The sequence below is a fragment of the Perissodus microlepis genome, chromosome 3 (genome assembly GCF_051167445.1).
Source record: "Perissodus microlepis isolate ML-2025 ecotype Zambia chromosome 3, ASM5116744v1, whole genome shotgun sequence".
In the NCBI taxonomy this organism is placed as follows: Eukaryota; Metazoa; Chordata; class Actinopteri; order Cichliformes; family Cichlidae; genus Perissodus; species Perissodus microlepis.
In genome coordinates, this window is record NC_140463.1 from 42,217,720 (window position 1) to 42,241,873 (window position 24,154).

The 24,154-nt window shown below is 41.3% G+C and overlaps 2 protein-coding genes across 2 annotated transcripts; both read right to left on the reverse strand.

Moving 5' to 3' along the window:
- Positions 1–932: 932 nt before the first annotated feature.
- LOC146391556 (uncharacterized) lies at positions 933–21,842 on the reverse strand. The gene is made up of 5 exons (XM_084922855.1): positions 21,809–21,842; positions 11,752–11,822; positions 10,954–11,394; positions 5,940–6,860; positions 933–1,700 (listed from the first exon to the last, which is right to left on the reverse strand). Exons 1-5 carry the CDS (start codon positions 21,840–21,842, stop codon positions 933–935), a joined length of 2,235 nt encoding a protein of 744 aa, XP_084778981.1.
- On the reverse strand, positions 21,420–23,456 carry LOC146391557 (uncharacterized). The gene is made up of 3 exons (XM_084924527.1): positions 23,308–23,456; positions 22,867–23,002; positions 21,420–22,591 (listed from the first exon to the last, which is right to left on the reverse strand). Exons 2-3 carry the CDS (start codon positions 22,978–22,980, stop codon positions 21,905–21,907), a joined length of 801 nt encoding a protein of 266 aa, XP_084780653.1. The 5' UTR covers positions 22,981–23,002; positions 23,308–23,456; the 3' UTR covers positions 21,420–21,904.
- Positions 23,457–24,154: the final 698 nt, after the last annotated feature.

Sequence of the window (24,154 nt, forward strand, 5' to 3'; positions counted from 1 at the left end):
GTTTAGAAGGAAATTACTTTTTCTACATGAGGTAAAGTTGGAGAGCTGTTTCCCCAAACTAAATGAAATCATCATTTAAAAAACTACAATCTGTATTTACTCTGAACATCTGTGTTAACATTTGAAATTGGAAACATGTAAGTGTAACAAACATGTTAAAACATAAGAAATCAGGAAGGGGCATTTATAGGAATTTCTTTTACTTGTGTATTAATCACATTACTTTATTGTATGATACCTTGGTGCCACTGGATTTTAACATGTCTCACACTCATACAGTAAGACAAATGCTGGGGGTCTAGTAAGGAAGTTGGGGGAAGCAGGCAACTCCACAGGAAGAGTCTTTTGTCTCTTTGAGGACTCTGGTAGGTAGCAAGGGAGTGTGAACCTTAAGGTGTGAAACAGCTATGTACTGCCTTTTGTTCCTGGAGAAGGTATTTAACTGAGAGCCATGCTAGGCTCAGGGAGACTCTGCTGACCGTCTGTCCCGCGGTCATGCAGGGACTTCATCAAGCTTGGTTGTCTGTTCTTTGTGTGTTTTGATTAAAGAATGTTAGCTACCGCTCACCGCTCGCCTGCAGGCTTTATTTAAATGGAAAAATTCCACAACAGGCAAAAAAAAAAGCTTTTTGCTAAAAAAAAAAAAGATTTAGAGCAGAAGTTTTTTGCACTGCATTTTAAAATGAAAACATATTGCATTTATTTACAATTAAAGACACAGAGCAGAAAGTGTGTTACTGTTTTACATCCACAGACACACAAGAAAAGAAGCAGGCAACATGAGGTCAAGTTATGGCAATTTTATTTGTGTATGTCAGTACATGTATTCACAATAGAGTTTTTAAAAAACAAACAAACGTCCCAAGTAAAGTTTGGGGGGATTTTTGTGAAAGAAAGGTTGAGAGAGGGGGAAGGAGGAAGATGCTGCTGGGTCAGTTCTTTCTCAGCAGTCTTCTCCAGAATCCCCTCCTGTCCTCGGCTTGCTTTTCTTTTGCCTTCAGCTCTTTTAAGGTTTTGTTGAGCTGCTTCTCGGCATCTTTAAATGTTTCTTTCAGCTGCTGTTTGGCCAGTTTCCCTTTGTGTTTGAGGAGCTCTTTAGCTTCCTTTTTGTGCTTTCGTATTTCTTTAAGTGCGTCTTTGCAGTCTTTCTTGGTCACCGCAGAGCCGCTCATTTCTTTCTTGAATGCCTTCACCTCAATTTTCTCTTCTGCAAGTTCTTCTTGCACTTTCATCAGTTCCTTCTTCATGTTTTGAGTGTAACTCTTTGTATCTCCCATTTCTTTCTTTGCTTCCTGTATTTTAATTTTCTCTTCCTCCAACACTTTTTGAGCTTCCAACAATTCTTTCTTCATATTTTCAATCTCATTTTCTGCCTCATGTTTACGTTTTTTCTCCTCTTCAAGTTGTTGCTTTACATGCAGTAATTCCTTCCTTAGTTTTTCAGCTTCAGCCATTACATTTGCAGCTTCTTGTGTTGCCAACTGCATTTTCCTTTTTTCCTCTTCAAAAGCTTCCTGCACCTCCTGTAATTCCTGAATCACATTTCCTGCCTCCTTCTTTGCAGTTTGATATTTATTTTTGGCTTCTTGTGCTGTGCTTTTCTCTTCCTCCAATGCTTTTTGAGCTTCCAACAGTTCTTTCTTCATGTTTTCATTCTCGTTTTCTGCCTGTTGTTTTCTCATCTTCTCTCCTTTAAGTTTGAGACCCACATGCAGTAATTCCTGCAATACTACTTCAGTTTCAAACTTTGAATTTTCAGCTTCTCCTCTTGATTTTTCTGCCTCTTCTTTTAATTTGACATTTTCAGCCTGTATCATTTGAAATTCTTCTTGCAGGTTAATCAGCTGTACTGTATTGTATGGTGAAGCACTCGCCGATCCTCTTCTCGTTCTCCCTCGATTCATTTTGGCCTTTTAAACAAAGGAACCAACGTATTGTAGAGGAGTGAAGTGAAGTTTTCGATGTTTTCTTCGTCAACTGTCGTTTGTCCTGCACAGAGATGCTGCTGTAGATGTGTCTCTAGCTGTGTCTGGATACAATGAAACATGCTGTAACTAAGTGCTTGTGTTGCACAGTTCTACTGAACATTCCATTTCATGCATGCTCCGCCCACATGGTCAGGAATGTCAGGTGCTGCATCACCAAATGCTGCTCCCGTTGCCTAGCAATAACAGCTGTTTACTTTTTGGGGTCTGGTTCATTGTTTAATAAAGAAAACATGTCCAAGTATTGGGTGCTGAGGCTCAGCGCATATTCTAGCCTGCTGTGTGGGTGGGCAGCTAGAAATCACTGGTGGGCAACATGAGTGAGGAGAAAACTGGAGCAGCCAAGCAGGGAGCTGCAGGTTGCTGGTTTGAGTCTCTGTTCAGATGCTGGTGTCTCCTCTCTCTGAGATGTCTGCAAACAGTCCCAGATAAAACAATAAGGATAATAAACAAACACGTGACTAAAATAACAATTATGACTCTGATGTGTTTCATGTGTAGCAGGATGGCCTCTATACAGCAGTCGCTGCAAGCATCCACATCGCCACACTTACGTTTCTTTAAGCAGGCGTGCTGGGCTCCTCCTAAGGAAAGTTTGAAACTTCATTTCCTTCATGCTGGTGAACTTTTTACCAAATATTTTCATCAAAGCTTCTCCATCACTGACAGGGATTGTTTGGATCTTCACACTCATCTCCACCAACCCTAAAAAATGAGTCTCACTTTGCTCATATAATGCCAGGAGTGTCTCCATATTCCACAAAAGTCTATGCAAACATGTAACAGTATCCCATATTCATATAAATATTATTGATATTATAACAAAAGCTGTCACCAACACAATTGTCCCAAGTGCTTTTTTAAACAGGATTTTCAACCAGAGGATTTCCCTATAGCTTAATTTTTTAAAAATATTTTGTACACAACAACAGAATCATTTCAGAAAAACTCAAAATGACTGGTGTCAATATTATTTGCCCCACAAAAAAGGTCAAATATAAACAAATATTGCAAATATTGCACAGTGAAAAGGCACTACAGCTCAGTTGTTCCCACTCGCCTTTGTCCTCCTGTCTCCCCTCCCTCTCCCCTCCAACGAGGAGTTAAACAGTTTGATGGCGTGTGGGACAAAGGAGTTTTTAAGCCTGTTTGTTTTGACTTTGAGAGAAGCAACCTGTCGCTGAATAGGCTCCTCTGATTATTTATGAGCACGTGCAGAGGATGCCCAGCATTTTCCATAATGTCCATCAGTTTCTTTAATGTCCTTTTCTCTGCCACTGTCACCAAAGTGTCCAGCTTCATGCCGACCACAGAGCCAGCCTTCCTGGTTCGTTTTTCCGGCCTGGATGAGTCCTTTGCTGTGCTGCTCCCCCAGCACACCACAGCATAGAACAGTACTCCTGCAACCACCGACTGATAAAACATCCTCAGGAGCTTCCTGCAGATGTTGAAGGACCTCAGCCTTCTGAGGAAGTACAGTCTGCTTTGGCCTTTTATGTACAGGTGCTGCGTGTTGCATGACCAAACAAAACTTTCAGTGCACTGTGAAAGTAAAAAAAACAAACAGACAGGAAGGCCTAGTTAGGACATATCTAAGCATGCTCTTCATCTTGGAAGGGTAATTCAAACCAAAACTAATTGGCAGGTTCAACTTGGTAACAAAAGAAAATGCCTCAGCCAGATAAATCCCCAAAAAATTCATCCATCAGCCACACACACCACATAACACTGCTGTTCTATTAGATAATGAGTTTCTTCCCATGTAAGCAGGTGTGTGTCATGGTAAAACCTCCCCCACACATCAGAACCCAGAATCTATTAGTGCCACCCATTTTAAACCCTCTCTACAGCATTCTGTTTACACCTGCTATCATTCAATCATCTTTCCTAACATAATACTAGTCCACTAGTTTACATATCACCTCTCATCCCACTAAGTGAACTGGACAAGATGATAAAACAGAAACGCATGCTTAAGATGTTATCTGGTCTTCATTGCATGTGTATATGTCTTAATAGGATTAATGCATTTTCTGTTTGTGTGTGTGATTTTTGTGTGCCTCTCCTCCTTGCAGTGTTTCAGACACTTTTCAATTCTCCACTCAAAGGCAGTCGCTTTTCCTCCCCAGGTTCCTTAGCCCAATTTGATCTCCCACACTAAACAACAGCGTTCTTCCATGTCTCCTCCCCCTCCTTCCACTGAAGTCTCGTCTCCGCCCTTGCAGCAGTCCATTGCATCTCCATCCATCCAGTCATGATGATGGTGTTTTCTCCTTGCTGATGCCTTTTGCACATACTGCTGTTGCTGCTGGACCCCTCGCTGCTCAGGATACTGCTGTTGTCTCTTGACCTGCCATGTTGTTGCTTTTGGATCTGCATTTCGCGACAGTCAAGTGGAGGGTGCGTCTGTCCTCTCAGTAAGTGAGTGAGACAGTAGACAGTGGTGAGGAGGGCTGTGCGAAAGCAAAAACACATAAATATGCCTGACACCCGTAAACGAAGCAGCATCTGGCTGCAGTTTAAAGACTTTTTTGTCTGTCTTGGTCTTGGTCTCGGTCTCGTCTCGACTTCGTCTCGACTTGTTCTTAGTCTTGTCTTGGTCTCGATACCCTCTGGTCTTGGTCTTGGTTTAGGCGGTCTTGACTGCAAGTCTAGTTGCACCAGTGGTGCCATGAGCAGTATCTATCTGCTGCTCATCAGCTGCTATGCCGTGGTTATTGTCACAATGTGGTGTATTTGGATCACTCAATCCTAAGTGGATATGGATATGATCCAGGATTGGATGTTTTGTATAAAATTTGAAAGGAACAATTGTTCCTTTCCCCTTTGCTGTGTACTCTGCTGATGCTGTTTTCAAAACCTACCACACTCATGTACAGTATCAGTGTCACACTGAGATATTTCAAAGATAATAATAATACATTTTATTTGAAAGCGCCTTTCAAAACACTCAAGGTCACTGTACACATTAGAATAAAAAGCAACATAAAAGCAAGCAGTTCACACAATCGTAAAAGCATAAGACATAAACTAATAAAAGAGCAGAGTGGAGAGGTTATGTGGGATAAGCTATTTTGAACAAGTGAGTTTTGAGTTGGGACTTAAAGAGAGAGAAGGAAGAGATGTTTCTTAAATCAGGAGGTCGGGAATTCCAGAGTCGTGGAGCAGAGCAGCTGAAAGCCCTGCTCCCCATGGTGGCAAGACGGGGGGAGGGGACGGAGAGTGAAAGGGAAGAAGTAGATCTGAGACAACCAGATGGGGTGGTGATCTTAACCAGATCAGAGAGATATGGAGGGGAGAGATGATGAATAGCCTTAAATGTGTGCAAGAGTATTTTGAAATTGATGCGATATTTGACCGGGAGCCAGTGAAGCTGCTGCAGGACAGGAGTGATGTGGTGGATAGAAGGGGTCCTGGTGATGATACAGGCAGCAGAGTTCTGGACGCGTTGCAGCTTGTGGATGGATTTTTGAGTATAAAAATAACCTGAATAAATACAAATAAAGGGAAAGAGCTGTCCAAACCTCTGTCTCTGACCATCTGTGTTAACACTTGAAATCGGAAACATGTAAATGTAACAAACATGTTAAAACATAAGAAATCAGGAAGGGGCAAAAAAAGCATTTTGCTAAAAAAAGATTTAGAGCAGAAGTTTTTAAAATGAAGATATATTGCATTTATTTACAATTAAAAACACACAGAGCAGAAAGTGTGTTACTGTTTTACATCCACAGACACACAAGAAAAGAAGCAGGCAACATGAGGTCAAGTTATGGCAATTTTATTTGTGTATGTCAGTACATGTATTCACAATAGAGTTTTTAAAAAACAAACAAACGTCCCAAGTAAAGTTTGGGGGGATTTTTGTGAAAGAAAGGTTGAGAGAGGGGGAAGGAGGAAGATGCTGCTGGGTCAGTTCTTTCTCAGCAGTCTGCTCCAGAATCCCCTCCTGTCCTCGGCTTGCTTTTCTTTTGCCTTCAGCTCTTTTAAGGTTTTGTTGAGCTGCTCCTCGGCATCTTTAAATGTTTCTTTCAGCTGCTGTTTGGCCAGTTTCCCTTTGTGTTTGAGGAGCTCTTTAGCTTCCTTTTTGTGCTTTTGTATTTCTTTAAGTTCATCTTTGCAGCCTTTCTTGGTCACCGTCGTTTCTTTCTTGAATGCCTTCAACTCAATTTTCTCTTCTGCAAGTTCTTCTTGAACTTTCATCAGTTCCTTCTTCATGTTTTGAGTGTAACTCTTTGTATCTTCCATTTCTTTCTTTGCTTCCTGTATTTTAATTTTCTCTTCCTCCAACACTTTTTGAGCTTCCAACAATTCTTTCTTCATATTTTCAATCTCATTTTCTGCCTCGTGTTTACATTTTTTCTCCTCTTCAAGTTGTTGCTTCACATGCAGTAATTCCTTCCTTAGTGTTTCAGCTTCAGCCATTACATTTGCAGCTTCTTGTGTTGCCAACTGCATTTTCCTTTTTTCCTCTTCAAAAGCTTCCTGCACCTCCTGTAATTCCTGCATCACATTTCCTGCCTCCTTCTTTGCAGTTTGATATTTATTTTTGGTTTCTTGTGCTGTGCTTTTCTCTTCCTCCAATGCTTTTTGAGCTTCCAACAGTTCTTTCTTCATGTTTTCATTCTCGTTTTCTGCCTGTTGTTTTCTCATCTTCTCTCCTTTAAGTTTGAGACCCACATCCAGTAATTCCTGCAATACTACTTCAGTTTCAAACTTTGAATTTTTAGCTTCTCCTCTTGATTTTTCTGCCTCTTCTTTTAATTTGACATTTTCAGCCTGTATCATTTGAAATTTAAAATGAATCAGCTGTACTGTATTGTGAGGTGAAGCACTCGCCGATCCTCTTCTCGTTCTCCCTCGATTCATTTTGGCCTTTTAAAAAAAGGAACCAACGTATTGTAGAGGAGTGAAGTGAAGTTTTCGATGTTTTCTTCGTCAACTGTCGTTTGTCCTGCACAGAGATGCTGCTGTAGATGTGTCTCTAGCTGTGTCTGGATACAATGAAACATGCTGTAACTAAGTGCTTGTGTTGCACAGTTCTACTAAACATTCCATTTCATGCATGCTCCGCCCACATGGTCAGGAATGTCAGGTGCTGCATCTCCAAATGCTGCTCCCGTTGCCTAGCAATAACAGCTGTTTACTTTTTGGGGTCTGGTTCATTGTTTAATAAAGAAAACATGTCCAAGTATTGGGTGCTGAGGCTCAGCGCATATTCTAGCCTGCTGTGTGGGTGGGCAGCTAGAAATCACTGGTGGGCAACATGAGTGAGGAGAAAACTGGAGCAGCCAAGCAGGGAGCTGCAGGTTGCTGGTTTGAGTCTCTGTTCAGATGCTGGTGTCTCCTCTCTCTGAGATGTCTGCAAACAGTCCCAGATAAAACAATAAGGATAATAAACAAACACGTGACTAAAATAACAATTATGACTCTGATGTGTTTCATGTGTAGCAGGATGGCCTCTATACAGCAGTCGCTGCAAGCATCCACATCGCCACACTTACTATTCTTTAAGCAGGCGTGCTGGGCTCCTCCTAAGGAAAGTTTGAAACTTCATTTCCTTCATGCTGGTGAACTTTTTACCAAATATTTTCATCAAAGCTTCTCCATCACTGACAGGGATTGTTTGGATCTTCACACTCATCTCCACCAACCCTAAAAAATGAGTCTCACTTTGCTCATATAATGCCAGGAGTGTCTCCATATTCCACAAAAGTCTATGCAAACATGTAACAGTATCCCATATTCATATAAATATTATTGATATTATAACAAAAGCTGTCACCAACACAATTGTCCCAAGTGCTTTTTTAAACAGGATTTTCAACCAGAGGATTTCCCTATAGCTTAATTGTTTTTTAAATATTTTGTACACAACAACAGAATCATTTCAGAAAAACTCAAAATGACTGGTGTCAATATTATTTGCCCCACAAAAAAGGTCAAATATAAAAAAATATTGCAAATATTGCACAGTGAAAAGGCACTACAGCTCAGTTGTTCCCACTCGCCTTTGTCCTCCTGTCTCCCCTCCCTCTCCCCTCCAACGAGGAGTTAAACAGTTTGATGGCGTGTGGGACAAAGGAGTTTTTAAGCCTGTTGGTTCTTGACTTTGAGAGAAGCAACCTGTCGCTGAATAGGCTCCTCTGATTATTTACGAGCACGTGCAGAGGATGCCCAGCATTTTCCATAATGTCCATCAGTTTCTTTAATGTCCTTTTCTCTGCCACTGTCACCAAAGTGTCCAGCTTCATGCCGACCACAGAGCCAGCCTTCCTGATTCGTTTTTCCAGCCTGGATGAGTCCTTTGCTGTGCTGCTCCCCCAGCACCCCACAGCATAGAACAGTACTCCTGCAACCACCGGCTGATAAAACATCCTCAGGAGCTTCCTGCAGATGTTGAAGGACCTCAGCCTTCTGAGGAAGTACAGTCTGCTTTGGTCTTTTATGTACAGGTGCTGCGTGTTGCATGACCAAACAAAAGTTTCAGTGCACTGTGAAAATAAAAAAACAAACAGACAGGAAGGCCTAGTTAGGACATATCTAAGCATGCTCTTCATCTTGGAAGGGTAATTCAAACCAAAACTAATTGGCAGGTTCAACTTGGTAACAAAAGAAAATGCCTCAGCCAGATAAATCCCCAAAACATTCATCCATCAGCCACACACACCACATAACACTGCTGTTCTATTAGATAATGAGTTTCTTCCCATGTAAGCAGGTGTGTGTCATGGTAAAACCTCCCCCACACATCAGAACCCAGAATCTATTAGTGCCACCCATTTTAAACCCTCTCTACAGCATTCTGTTTACACCTGCTATCATTCAATCATCTTTCCTAACATAATACTAGTCCACTAGTTTACATATCACCTCTCATCCCACTAAGTGAACTGGACAAGATGATAAAACAGAAACGCATGCTTAAGATGTTATCTGGTCTTCATTGCATGTGTATATGTCTTAATAGGATTAATGCATTTTCTGTTTGTGTGTGTGATTTTTGTGTGCCTCTCCTCCTTGCAGTGTTTCAGACACTTTTCAATTCTCCACTCAAAGGCAGTCGCTTTTCCTCCCCAGGTTCCTTAGCCCAATTTGATCTCCCACACTAAACAACAGCGTTCTTCCATGTCTCCTCCCCCTCCTTCCACTGAAGTCTCGTCTCCGCCCTTGCAGCAGTCCATTGCATCTCCATCCATCCAGTCATGATGATGGTGTTTTCTCCTTGCTGATGCCTTTTGCACATACTGCTGTTGCTGCTGGACCCCTCGCTGCTCAGGATACTGCTGTTGTCTCTTGACCTGCCATGTTGTTGCTTTTGGATCTGCATTTCGCGACAGTCAAGTGGAGGGTGCGTCTGTCCTCTCAGTAAGTGAGTGAGACAGTAGACAGTGGTGAGGAGGGCTGTGCGAAAGCAAAAACACATAAATATGCCTGACACCCGTAAACGAAGCAGCATCTGGCTGCAGTTTAAAGACTTTTTTGTCTGTCTTGGTCTTGGTCTCGTCTCGACTTCGTCTCATCTTGGTCTTGGTCTCGTCTCGACTTCGTCTCATCTTGGTCTCGGTCTCGGTCTTGGTCTCGTCTCGACTTCGTCTCGACTTGTTCTTAGTCTTGTCTTGGTCTCGATACCCTCTGGTCTTGGTCTTGGTTTAGGCGGTCTTGACTGCAAGTCTAGTTGCACCAGTGGTGCCACGAGCAGTATCTATCTGCTGCTCATCAGCTGCTATGCTGTGGTTATTGTCACAATGTGGTGTATTTGGATCACTCAATCCTAAGTGGATATGGATATGATCCAGGATTGGATGTTTTGTATAAAATTTGAAAGGAACAATTGTTCCTTTCCCCTTTGCTGTGTACTCTGCTGATGCTGTTTTCAAAACCTACCACACTCATGTACAGTATCAGTGTCACACTGAGATATTTCAAAGATAATAATAATACATTTTATTTGAAAGCACCTTTCAAAACACTCAAGGTCACTGTACACATTAGAATAAAAAGCAACATAAAAGCAAGCAGTTCACACAATCGTAAAAGCATAAGACATAAACTAATAAAAGAGCAGAGTGGAGAGGTTATGTGGGATAAGCTATTTTGAACAAGTGAGTTTTGAGTTGGGACTTAAAGAGAGAGAAGGAAGAGATGTTTCTTAAATCAGGAGGTCGGGAATTCCAGAGTCGTGGAGCAGAGCAGCTGAAAGCCCTGCTCCCCATGGTGGCAAGACGGGGGGAGGGGACGGAGAGTGAAAGGGAAGAAGTAGATCTGAGACAACCAGATGGGGTGGTGATCTTAACCAGATCAGAGAGATATGGAGGGGAGAGATGATGAATAGCCTTAAATGTGTGCAAGAGTATTTTGAAATTGATGCGATATTTGACCGGGAGCCAGTGAAGCTGCTGCAGGACAGGAGTGATGTGGTGGATAGAAGGGGTCCTGGTGATGATACAGGCAGCAGAGTTCTGGACGCGTTGCAGCTTGTGGATGGATTTTTGGGTATAAAAATAACCCGAATAAATACAAATAAAGGGAAAGAGCTGTCCAAACCTCTGTCTCTGACCATCTGTGTTAACACTTGAAATCGGAAACATGTAAATGTAGCAAACATGTTAAAACATAAGAAATCAGGAAGGGGCAAAAAAAGCATTTTGCTAAAAAAAGATTTAGAGCAGAAGTTTTTAAAATGAAGATATATTGCATTTATTTACAATTAAAAACACACAGAGCAGAAAGTGTGTTACTGTTTTACATCCACAGACACACAAGAAAAGAAGCAGGCAACATGAGGTCAAGTTATGGCAATTTTATTTTTGTATGTCAGTACATATATTCACAATAGAGTTTTTAAAAAACAAACAAACGTCCCAAGTAAAGTTTGGGGGGATTTTTGTGAAAGAAAGGTTGAGAGAGGGGGAAGGAGGAAGATGCTGCTGGGTCAGTTCTTTCTCAGCAGTCTGCTCCAGAATCCCCTCCTGTCCTCGGCTTGCTTTTCTTTTGCCTTCAGCTCTTTTAAGGTTTTGTTGAGCTGCTCCTCGGCATCTTTAAATGTTTCTTTCAGCTGCTGTTTGGCCAGTTTCCCTTTGTGTTTGAGGAGCTCTTTAGCTTCCTTTTTGTGCTTTTGTATTTCTTTAAGTTCATCTTTGCAGCCTTTCTTGGTCACCGTCGTTTCTTTCTTGAATACCTTCAACTCAATTTTCTCTTCTGCAAGTTCCTCTTGCACTTTCATCAGTTCCTTCTTCATGTTTTCAGTGTAACTCTTTGTATCTTCCATTTCTTTCTTTGCTTCCTGTATTTTAATTTTCTCTTCCTCCAACACTTTTTGAGCTTCCAACAATTCTTTCTTCATATTTTCAATCTCATTTTCTGCCTCGTGTTTACATTTTTTCTCCTCTTCAAGTTGTTGCTTCACATGCAGTAATTCCTTCCTTAGTGTTTCAGCTTCAGCCATTACATTTGCAGCTTCTTGTGTTGCCAACTGCATTTTCCTTTTTTCCTCTTCAAAAGCTTCCTGCACCTCCTGTAATTCCTGCATCACATTTCCTGCCTCCTTCTTTGCAGTTTGATATTTATTTTTGGCTTCTTGTGCTGTGCTTTTCTCTTCCTCCAATGCTTTTTGAGCTTCCAACAGTTCTTTCTTCATGTTTTCATTCTCGTTTTCTGCCTGTTGTTTTCTCATCTTCTCTCCTTTAAGTTTGAGACCCACATCCAGTAATTCCTGCAATACTACTTCAGTTTCAAACTTTGAATTTTTAGCTTCTCCTCTTGATTTTTCTGCCTCTTCTTTTAATTTGACATTTTCAGCCTGTATCATTTGAAATTTAAAATGAATCAGCTGTACTGTATTGTGAGGTGAAGCACTCGCCAATCCTCTTCTCGATCTCCCTTGATTCATTTTGGCCTTTTAAAAAAAGGAACCAACGTTTTGTAGAGGAGTGAAGTGAAGTTTTCGATGTTTCTTCGTCAACTGTCGTTTGTCCTGCACAGAGATGCTGCTGTAGATGTGTCTCTAGCTGTGTCTGGATACAATGAAACATGCTGTAACTAAGTGCTTGTGTTGCACAGTTCTACTAAACATTCCATTTCATGCATGCTCCGCCCACATGGTCAGGAATGTCAGGTGCATCATCTCCAAATGCTGCTCCCGTTGCCTAGCAATAACAGCTGTTTACTTTTTGGGGTCTGGTTCATTGTTTAATAAAGAAAACATGTCCAAGTATTGGGTGCTGATGCTCAGCGCATATTCTAGCCTGCTGTGTGGGTGGGCAGCTAGAAATCACTGGTGGGCAACATGAGTGAGGAGAAAACTGGAGCAGCCAAGCAGGGAGCTGCAGGTTGCTGGTTTGAGTCTCTGTTCAGATGCTGGTGTCTCCTCTCTCTGAGATGTCTGCAAACAGTCCCAGATAAAACAATAAGGATAATAAACAAACACGTGACTAAAATAACAATTATGACTCTGATGTGTTTCATGTGTAGCAGGATGGCCTCTATACAGCAGTCGCTGCAAGCCTCCACATCGCCACACTTACTATTCTTTAAGCAGGCGTGCTGGGCTCCTCCTAAGGAAAGTTTGAAACTTCATTTCCTTCATGCTGGTGAACTTTTTACCAAATATTTTCATCAAAGCTTCTCCATCACTGACAGGGATTGTTTGGATCTTCACACTCATCTCCACCAACCCTAAAAAATGAGTCTCACTTTGCTCATATAATGCCAGGAGTGTCTCCATATTCCACAAAAGTCTATGCAAACATGTAACAGTATCCCATATTCATATAAATATTATTGATATTATAACAAAAGCTGTCACCAACACAATTGTCCCAAGTGCTTTTTTAAACAGGATTTTCAACCAGAGGATTTCCCTATAGCTTAATTTTTTTTAAATATTTTGTACACAACAACAGAATCATTTCAGAAAAACTCAAAATGACTGGTGTCAATATTATTTGCCCCACAAAAAAGGTCAAATATAAAAAATATTGCAAATATTGCACAGTGAAAAGGCACTACAGCTCAGTTGTTCCCACTCGCCTTTGTCCTCCTGTCTCCCCTCCCTCTCCCCTCCAACGAGGAGTTAAACAGTTTGATGGCGTGTGGGACAAAGGAGTTTTTAAGCCTGTTGGTTCTTGACTTTGAGAGAAGCAACCTGTCGCTGAATAGGCTCCTCTGATTATTTACGAGCACGTGCAGAGGATGCCCAGCATTTTCCATAATGTCCATCAGTTTCTTTAATGTCCTTTTCTCTACCACTGTCACCAAAGTGTCCAGCTTCATGCCGACCACAGAGCCAGCCTTCCTGATTCGTTTTTCCAGCCTGGATGAGTCCTTTGCTGTGCTGCTCCCCCAGCACACCACAGCATAGAACAGTACTCCTGCAACCACCGGCTGATAAAACATCCTCAGGAGCTTCCTGCAGATGTTGAAGGACCTCAGCCTTCTGAAGAAGTACAGTCTGCTTTGGCCTTTTATGTACAGGTGCTGCGTGTTGCATGACCAAACAAAACTTTCAGTGCACTGTGAAAATAAAAAAACAAACAGACAGGAAGGCCTAGTTAGGACATATCTAAGCATGCTCTTCATCTTGGAAGGGTAATTCAAACCAAAACTAATTGGCAGGTTCAACTTGGTAACAAAAGAAAATGCCTCAGCCAGATAAATCCCCAAAACATTCATCCATCAGCCACACACACCACATAACACTGCTGTTCTATTAGATAATGAGTTTCTTCCCATGTAAGCAGGTGTGTGTCATGGTAAAACCTCCCCCACACATCAGAACCCAGAATCTATTAGTGCCACCCATTTTAAACCCTCTCTACAGCATTCTGTTTACACCTGCTATCATTCAATCATCTTTCCTAACATAATACTAGTCCACTAGTTTACATATCACCTCTCATCCCACTAAGTGAACTGGACAAGATGATAAAACAGAAACGCATGCTTAAGATGTTATCTGGTCTTCATTGCATGTGTATATGTCTTAATAGGATTAATGCATTTTCTGTTTGTGTGTGTGATTTTTGTGTGCCTCTCCTCCTTGCAGTGTTTCAGACACTTTTCAATTCTCCACTCAAAGGCAGTCGCTTTTCCTCCCCAGGTTCCTTAGCCCAATTTGATCTCCCACACTAAACAACAGCGTTCTTCCATGTCTCCTCCCCCTCCTTCCACTGAAGTCTCGTCTCCCCCCTTGCAGCAGTCCATTGCATCTCCATCCATCCAGTCATGATGATGGTGTTTTCTCCTTGCTGATGCCTTTTGCACATACTGCTGTTGCTGCTGGACCCCTCGCTGCTCAGGATACTGCTGTTGTCTCTTGACCTGCCATGTTGTTGCTTTTGGATCTGCATTTCGCGACAGTCAAGTGGAGGGTGCGTCTGTCCTCTCAGTAAGTGAGTGAGACAGTAGACAGTGGTGAGGAGGGCTGTGCGAAAGCAAAAACACATAAATATGCCTGACACCCGTAAACGAAGCAGCATCTGGCTGCAGTTTAAAGACTTTTTTGTCTGTCTTGGTCTTGGTCTCGTCTCGACTTCGTCTCATCTTGGTCTTGGTCTCGTCTCGACTTCGTCTCATCTTGGTCTCGGTCTCGTCTCGACTTCGTCTCGACTTGTTCTTAGTCTTGTCTTGGTCTCGATACCCTCTGGTCTTGGTCTTGGTCTCGTCTCGACTTCGTCTCATCTTGGTCTTGGTCTCGTCTCGACTTCGTCTCGACTTGTTCTTAGTCTTGTCTTGGTCTCGATACCCTCTGGTCTTGGTCTTGGTTTAGGCGGTCTTGACTGCAAGTCTAGTTGCACCAGTGGTGCCACGAGCAGTATCTATCTGCTGCTCATCAGCTGCTATGCCGTGGTTATTGTCACAATGTGGTGTATTTGGATCACTCAATCCTAAGTGGATATGGATATGATCCAGGATTGGATGTTTTGTATAAAATTTGAAAGGAACAATTGTTCCTTTCCCCTTTGCTGTGTACTCTGCTGATGCTGTTTTCAAAACCTACCACACTCATGTACAGTATCAGTGTCACACTGAGATATTTCAGAGATAATAATAATACATTTTATTTGAAAGCACCTTTCAAAACACTCAAGGTCACTGTACACATTAGAATAAAAAGCAACATAAAAGCAAACAGTTCACACAATCGTAAAAGCATAAGACATAAACTAATAAAAGAGCAGAGTGGAGAGGTTATGTGGGATAAGCTATTTTGAACAAGTGAGTTTTGAGTTGGGACTTAAAGAGAGAGAAGGAAGAGATGTTTCTTAAATCAGGAGGTCGGGAATTCCAGAGTCGTGGAGCAGAGCAGCTGAAAGCCCTGCTCCCCATGGTGGCAAGACGGGGGGAGGGGACGGAGAGTGAAAGGGAAGAAGTAGATCTGAGACAACCAGATGGGGTGGTGATCTTAACCAGATCAGAGAGATATGGAGGGGAGAGATGATGAATAGCCTTAAATGTGTGCAAGAGTATTTTGAAATTGATGCGATATTTGACCGGGAGCCAGTGAAGCTGCTGCAGGACAGGAGTGATGTGGTGGATAGAAGGGGTCCTGGTGATGATACAGGCAGCAGAGTTCTGGACGCGTTGCAGCTTGTGGATGGATTTTTGGGTATAAAAATAACCCGAATAAATACAAATAAAGGGAAAGAGCTGTCCAAACCTCTGTCTCTGACCATCTGTGTTAACACTTGAAATCGGAAACATGTAAATGTAACAAACATGTTAAAACATAAGAAATCAGGAAGGGGCAAAAAAAGCATTTTGCTAAAAAAAGATTTAGAGCAGAAGTTTTTAAAATGAAGATATATTGCATTTATTTACAATTAAAAACACACAGAGCAGAAAGTGTGTTACTGTTTTACATCCACAGACACACAAGAAAAGAAGCAGGCAACATGAGGTCAAGTTATGGCAATTTTATTTTTGTATGTCAGTACATGTATTCACAATAGAGTTTTTAAAAAACAAACAAACGTCCCAAGTAAAGTTTGGGGGGATTTTTGTGAAAGAAAGGTTGAGAGAGGGGGAAGGAGGAAGATGCTGCTGGGTCAGTTCTTTCTCAGCAGTCTGCTCCAGAATCCCCTCCTGTCCTCGGCTTGCTTTTCTTTTGCCTTCAGCTCTTTTAAGGTTTTGTTGAGCTGCTCCTCGGCATCTTTAAATGTTTCTTTCAGCTGCTGTTTGGCCAGTTTCCCTTTGTGTTTGAGGAGCTCTTTAGCTTCCTTTTTGTGCTTTTGTATTTCTTTAAGTTCATCTTTGCAGCCTTTCTTGGTCACCGTCGTTTCTTTCTTGAATACCTTCAACTCAATTTTCTCTTCTGCAAGTTCCTCTTGCACTTTCATCAGTTCCTTCTTCATGTTTTCAGTGTAACTCTTTGTATCTTCCATTTCTTTCTTTGCTTCCTGTATTTTAATTTTCTCTTCCTCCAACACTTTTTGAGCTTCCAACAATTCTTTCTTCATATTTTCAATCTCATTTTCTGCCTCGTGTTTACATTTTTTCTCCTCTTCAAGTTGTTGCTTCACATGCAGTAATTCCTTCCTTAGTGTTTCAGCTTCAGCCATTACATTTGCAGCTTCTTGTGTTGCCAACTGCATTTTCCTTTTTTCCTCTTCAAAAGCTTCCTGCACCTCCTGTAATTCCTGCATCACATTTCCTGCCTCCTTCTTTGCAGTTTGATATTTATTTTTGGCTTCTTGTGCTGTGCTTTTCTCTTCCTCCAATGCTTTTTGAGCTTCCAACAGTTCTTTCTTCATGTTTTCATTCTCGTTTTCTACCTGTTGTTTTCTCATCTTCTCTCCTTTAAGTTTGAGACCCACATGCAGTAATTCCTGCAATACTACTTCAGTTTCAAACTTTGAATTTTTAGCTTCTCCTCTTGATTTTTCTGCCTCTTCTTTTAATTTGACATTTTCAGCCTGTATCATTTGAAATTTAAAATGAATCAGCTGTACTGTATTGTGAGGTGAAGCACTCGCCGATCCTCTTCTCGATCTCCCTTGATTCATTTTGGCCTTTTAAACAAAGGAACCAACGTTTTGTAGAGGAGTGAAGTGAAGTTTTCGATGTTTCTTCGTCAACTGTCGTTTGTCCTGCACAGAGATGCTGCTGTAGATGTGTCTCTAGCTGTGTCTGGATACAATGAAACATGCTGTAACTAAGTGCTTGTGTTGCACAGTTCTACTAAACATTCCATTTCATGCATGCTCCGCCCACATGGTCAGGAATGTCAGGTGCTGCATCTCCAAATGCTGCTCCCGTTGCCTAGCAATAACAGCTGTTTACTTTTTGGGGTCTGGTTCATTGTTTAATAAAGAAAACATGTCCAAGTATTGGGTGCTGAGGCTCAGCGCATATTCTAGCCTGCTGTGTGGGTGGGCAGCTAGAAATCACTGGTGGGCAACATGAGTGAGGAGAAAACTGGAGCAGCCAAGCAGGGAGCTGCAGGTTGCTGGTTTGAGTCTCTGTTCAGATGCTGGTGTCTCCTCTCTCTGAGATGTCTGCAAACAGTCCCAGATAAAACAATAAGGATAATAAACAAACACGTGACTAAAATAACAATTATGACTCTGATGTGTTTCATGTGTAGCAGGATGGCCTCTATACAGCAGTCGCTGCAAGCATCCACATCGCCACACTTACGTTTCTTTAAGCAGGCGTGCTGGGCTCCTCCTAAGGAAAGTTTGAAACTTCATTTCCTTCGTGCTGGTGAACTTTTTACCAAATATTTTCATCAAAGCTTCTCCATCACTGACAGGGATTGTTTGGATCTTCACACTCATCTCCACCAACCCTAAAAAATGAGTCTCACTTTGCTCATATAATGCCAGGAGTGTCTCCATATTCCACAAAAGTCTATGCAAACATGTAACAGTATCCCATATTCATATAAATATTATTGATATTATAACAAAAGCTGTCACCAACACAATTGTCCCAAGTGCTTTTTTAAACAGGATTTTCAACCAGAGGATTTCCCTATAGCTTAATTTTTTTTAAATATTTTGTACACAACAACAGAATCATTTCAGAAAAACTCAAAATGACTGGTGTCAATATTATTTGCCCCACAAAAAAGGTCAAATATAAAAAAATATTGCAAATATTGCACAGTGAAAAGGCACTACAGCTCAGTTGTTCCCACTCGCCTTTGTCCTCCTGTCTCCCCTCCCTCTCCCCTCCAACGAGGAGTTAAACAGTTTGATGGCGTGTGGGACAAAGGAGTTTTTAAGCCTGTTGGTTCTTGACTTTGAGAGAAGCAACCTGTCGCTGAATAGGCTCCTCTGATTATTTACGAGCACGTGCAGAGGATGCCCAGCATTTTCCATAATGTCCATCAGTTTCTTTAATGTCCTTTTCTCTGCCACTGTCACCAAAGTGTCCAGCTTCATGCCGACCACAGAGCCAGCCTTCCTGATTCGTTTTTCCAGCCTGGATGAGTCCTTTGCTGTGCTGCTCCCCCAGTACACCACAGCATAGAACAGTACTCCTGCAACCACCGACTGATAAAACATCCTCAGGAGCTTCCTGCAGATGTTGAAGGACCTCAGCCTTCTGAGGAAGTACAGTCTGCTTTGGTCTTTTATGTACAGGTGCTGCGTGTTGCATGACCAAACAAAACTTTCAGTGCACTGTGAAAGTAAAAAAAACAAACAGACAGGAAGGCCTAGTTAGGACATATCTAAGCATGCTCTTCATCTTGGAAGGGTAATTCAAACCAAAACTAATTGGCAGGTTCAACTTGGTAACAAAAGAAAATGCCTCAGCCAGATAAATCCCCAAAACATTCATCCATCAGCCACACACACCACATAACACTGCTGTTCTATTAGATAATGAGTTTCTTCCCATGTAAGCAGGTGTGTGTCATGGTAAAACCTCCCCCACACATCAGAACCCAGAATCTATTAGTGCCACCCATTTTAAACCCTCTCTACAGCATTCTGTTTACACCTGCTATCATTCAATCATCTTTCCTAACATAATACTAGTCCACTAGTTTACATATCACCTCTCATCCCACTAAGTGAACTGGACAAGATGATAAAACAGAAACGCATGCTTAAGATGTTATCTGGTCTTCATTGCATGTGTATATGTCTTAATAGGATTAATGCATTTTCTGTTTGTGTGTGTGATTTTTGTGTGCCTCTCCTCCTTGCAGTGTTTCAGACACTTTTCAATTCTCCACTCAAAGGCAGTCGCTTTTCCTCCCCAGGTTCCTTAGCCCAATTTGATCTCCCACACTAAACAACAGCGTTCTTCCATGTCTCCTCCCCCTCCTTCCACTGAAGTCTCGTCTCCCCCCTTGCAGCAGTCCATTGCATCTCCATCCATCCAGTCATGATGATGGTGTTGTATGGATGTATGTTATATTTGAAGTGCTTACAACTCATAAACAATGATGTCTAGAGACCAGAGCTCCCTCACAGGTAGAGAAGTCTTAGTGACACCATCACACTCCTTGGGGTCCCAGACCAGGAACTAATGGACTACTTGCACAATCACTTCCGCGTTCTATGTAGTCCTGCCCCAGTGCTTCCGGTGTGGTTAAACCATGGCGACGTTCTACACTCGCTGCCTACAAGAGCTCCCAAAATTGAACATCACTGATGTTCATCGGATTTGCAGAGTGACGACTACCCCCGCCAGCAAATTATTTAAAGGATTTAAGTTATATGCTGCATCATATATACACAACTACGAAGGTAAGAAAACGTAAATTAACCGACAAAGAAACGCTAGCTAGCGTCAAATGCAAACACTACGTTACTCCGCTATGTCCTTCACTTGATGTCAATTCTCTATATTACATGTTTTATTAAACGGTATTTTATGTCGTCCGAAACTATAGTTGAGGTTTTCTTAACTAATGTCACTTTTGTTGTTAGACACTGTTATAATAGCGTTAGGTAGTTGGCTAACTAAGGAGGTAGTTAACTACCTAATGCTACTCTTGCTAAGTGTAAAATATATATGTTTAAGACGTGCTGACATGAGTAATACAGAAATAATGCTAATGGTACTTGTATCTTTATTCAGTGTCCAATAAAGACAGGTTGTCAGGGGAGGTCGGTGTGAGAGCCCTGTGCTACAGGTCAATGAAGAAGAGTGAGGCACCACACAGACTAAGTGTAGGCAGGAAGCTGTGTAAAGTTGTTAATCCCCGTTCAGTGGGGTTCAGTTCATTTAAGCATTAGTTAAGTTCATTCCTAAAGGCCCATCAACTTGAATGTTTTCCTTGTCTCCCTGCTTTATCACTCCTAATTTGACTAGTCAGATAGTTAAATCAACGTGTGTTTGGGTGATCAGAAACATTTGACACCAAGTTAATACTGCAAATATACACAAAGTTATTACAGTTATCAAGGATGGTTAAGTTGTTTTAATAGGGAGAGAAGGAAACACTAAGCATTCAGGAGGGTAAGCCTGTAGGGGTCAGTAACCATAACACTGAACTATGTTCCTGTTCGGCTCTTCCATGAAGATGTTACATTTTTAAATTTTTGTTCTTTCTTCTTAGATTAAGCTTCTGGATTCATCGCTGGTGATACTGACACATAGTCAGTGCTCCTGTGTGGCAGGCGTTGTTATGTGCAATCACACAGTGGCACTGCTCTTCCAAACAGCACACTACTCAGGAGTGCCGGTTGTCCCCCCTGTGCATAGCTGCACGGAATCTGAACAGCAATGGCACAAGCCACGGACAGTGGTAATTTAAATGAGGTTAAAGTTTTTGAATTAGTCCATGTTTACATATGAACAGCAACACCATCCATAGTAAATGTGTCTTCTGTTAGGGTGTGAAGCCAGGACCCATCAACTCCATGATCTTCACTAAGCCAGTACCAAATAGGATGGCCCAGACTGGAGTACGGTAATTAGATTTGTAAAATTTGGTTTCATGTGTTACAAATGTATGTTGCTATTTGTTCATACATGTGTCAGAATAGGTATTAATTTACATACAACATTACACTTTCTGAAGACGGCTAACTCAGTCATGTACATATACATCCCAGTCTCTAACTTATGCACCACTGTTTTACACCTTTTAGTTTTTAGTTTAGTTGTTGTTCAACTGCTCATCAGTGGGGTGCAGTGGTGTGACTTTGTTGTGTGGGCACAAGAGGACTACCTAGTGCAAAGAATATACATGGATACAGATGTGCACAATGCAATCAGAGAAAAGGCAGACTATTTCTTTTTTTACATATATATGCCAAGATACCTGTGTTTGGAAAAATGAACAGTGAAAACATAGCAAAAAGAAAAACAGATCCTTCAGGCTGGCTGGAACAAAATAACTGATGTTTTATTTGCAATGTATTTCATGAATTATTTTGTTGTTACATGTTACTTTTATGTGAAATCAGTAAACTGTTATTTAAGCAATGGCATCAATTTCATTTTTTAAAAACACACATTAAAACATTGAATTTGTGCAGAACTTATTTACATGGTAAGTATTTAAAACTCCATGCCTAGCATACTGATATACATTTAGACAATAACACAACTGAATGAAGAAAATGACAAATGGTATTTTTGATGTTACAAAAGCACAATGTCACTTATGATTTTAAAACGATTTAGTGATTTACTTTATAATTTTGATAAACAATTTTGTTGAATCTGAATAGTAATATAGTAGTATAATTAAACAGTATTATTAACATTCAACATTTGCAATGAATTTGAATTATCAATAACTGAAACTCAACTATCAGCACTCAAGTACCAGTTCTGTAATCAAGTATTGTCAGCTGAGAAGGAAGAAATGCAACTGTAGTGGCCTCAGCTGCAGGTCATTTTCCATAAGTTACTTGTACTGGCACTGGTGTCTTGGGAAAAATCCATCTTGTCTCACTTAACCCATTTTTTAACTAATACTGTGTTCTGGTAATTTGACAGCATACATGCTACTGCAAACGGTTGATATTGTAAACATGTGACATGGTAATGATGCTATCAAAAAGTTTGTTCTGTTTTATCCTCCTAATGACTCGCTCCACATGCACCCTGAGTCTGGCTATGGCCTGCGTCTCCTTAACCTGGTATGCTGGCTTCTGCTTAGATAGAAAAGGTGGGCAGTACACTTTGCATTTACAACAATCGGTGATTAGGAAGCCCTTATCTACCATCACTGCCATGTCTTCAGTCAACTTCTCAGCAATGCCTGATTGTTTGAATAGTTCCTTGTCACTAACCGAACCAGCATACAGATTAGAGATGAATGTCACTGGACCATGTGGAGCTATGCCAACCAGGGCTTTCATCGTACAGTGGGATTTGTACGAAGAGTACATTTCACTTTGGAGAAGTGGTGAGGATGGTGTCTGACGCCTCAGCTCTGTACAGTCGAGGATCATCTGGGTGTCTGAGAAATCTTTGAATTCCTCAGGGAGGTAAGCTTGCACTTCTTCACGTGTAAGCCAAATGCATTGAGACCCCAGTGCAGTGGCAAGAAAATTTGTCCATGTTGCAATAATGCGGCTCACTGTGGACTGGTGTATGTTAAATCGGTGTGCCAGGTCCCTCTCCTTCAAACCAACTGACAGGAAAACCAGGAAAAGAAAAAACTCGTCAATTGGCTGTAGCAGCTGCCTCTGGAAGGTGAAGACAAAAGGGAAAATGTTACTCCTTAAGCTATGAACTAGTAAAATTATGCTTTTCTTGGCTAAATGTTTTGTAATGGTTATGCATACCATACTGTACCATGGGGTAAACAATGAGGTGCTGTAGTACACAGTATGTAAAGGATACTGAGTCTAGCATACATACACCTGTGTATGTATGCTATTGTACATTATGTAATGTTATTGTACATAAATACAATAACATTACACCTCTAGTTCTAACTACCAACAAACCCATAACCTACCGTTGATGTTCGTGCAGGTGTCAACACTTCTTCGTTCTGATTGGCAGCTGACTTGGCTCTTGAAACCCGGATCATTTTATAGATGCAAGGCTCAATCAAAAACCAAAATGCCATCAAATGATCATAGCTTGGAAATCTATTCACGAGAGAGACATACATGTGTCAATCATTAATTAACATCCAACATTGGCATAAAAATAATGTAAACTGTGACAAATATGCTACTGGTATGCTGTATAAAATAGTCTGATTAAGAGTCTATTTGGTGTTGTATTTTACCTGTAGCGTTAGGATATGGTTTAAATACTAAAGCATCTACATGAAACATACAATCAGCAGAGAAAAAGTAAATATCTATTTTGTTTTCATTAAGACTGGAAACACTTGAAATTTAACCTTGGTATATTTTAAACAGTTAGCTTGAATAGAACTTAGGTGTACCTGGTATAGAATCGGATGTCAGTGTCGGAGCCAGCAAAACGCTGTAACCCAAATTCTCGCTGGACACGTAACTCCTGTATTTCCTTCCTCAAAGTCTCCACGTCTTTGGACAGGTCTTCTGCAGCTGATGCAGATATGTCCAATGCAGACGGCTCAGGGACTGAGCAGTAGTCATGGTCTCTTGTAAGACTGTGCTCTTCTTGATCGTCAGGAGGAACTAGTTCAGGGCGTCGCTCCGTTCTCTCCCAAACACTACGCCGCGGTGGTTCAACTTTATAGCCATTCCACTCAAAAAAGTGTTGGTACAGCACCTTTAATAAGCTGCCTTCGACCATCGAGGGTTGTTGGCTCTATGAGTTGATCACTGGAAAAGTGGCTGCAGCAGACCCTGGTGTGAGAGGTAATCGTGAAATGATCCCGGCATATGTTTACCAGCCATTGTCTTCTCAAGTCGGAATGGGTCGGAAAGCCATGAAAACTTAGTATGCCGTTAAATTTGGCTGAAGCCGAACAAAGTGGGACACAGCAATGTTCGGAGTATTTCTTGTCCTGTTTTTGAAAATATTCTGTTTTAAATACTTTCCTTTTTATACTCATTCTGAAGCGACATTAGCATAGCTACCGACAGATAAACAAACATACCGGAAACGCCCAAGCGGTAGTATTTGGAAACGGAAATACGTCACATGCCCTAGTGCAAGTAGTCCATTTGTTTTTGTGATTCTTCTTTTGATTTTGTGATTCTCAGTTTTGTTTTTGTGCTTCTCAGTTTTGTTTTTGTGCTTCTCAATTTTGTTTTTGTGCTTTTCAGTTTTGTTTTTGTGCTTCTCAATTATGTTTTTGTGCT

Coding starts and splice junctions, on each gene's coding strand:
- LOC146391557 (XM_084924527.1), bottom strand. CDS start 22,980: ATGGCATTTTGGTTTTTGATTGAGCCTTGCATCTATAAAATGATCCGG. Junction 22,592..22,866: donor CACCTGCACGAACATCAACG/GTAGGTTATGGG, acceptor TTCACCTTCCAG/AGGCAGCTGCTACAGCCAAT.
- LOC146391556 (XM_084922855.1), bottom strand. CDS start 21,842: ATGGATTTTTCCCAAGACACCAGTGCCAGTACAA. Junction 11,823..21,808: donor AGACACCAGTGCCAGTACAA/GTAACTTATGGA, acceptor CTCACAATACAG/TACAGCTGATTCATTTTAAA. Junction 6,861..10,953: donor AGCAAGCCGAGGACAGGAGG/GGATTCTGGAGC, acceptor TTTTTTTAAAAG/GCCAAAATGAATCGAGGGAG.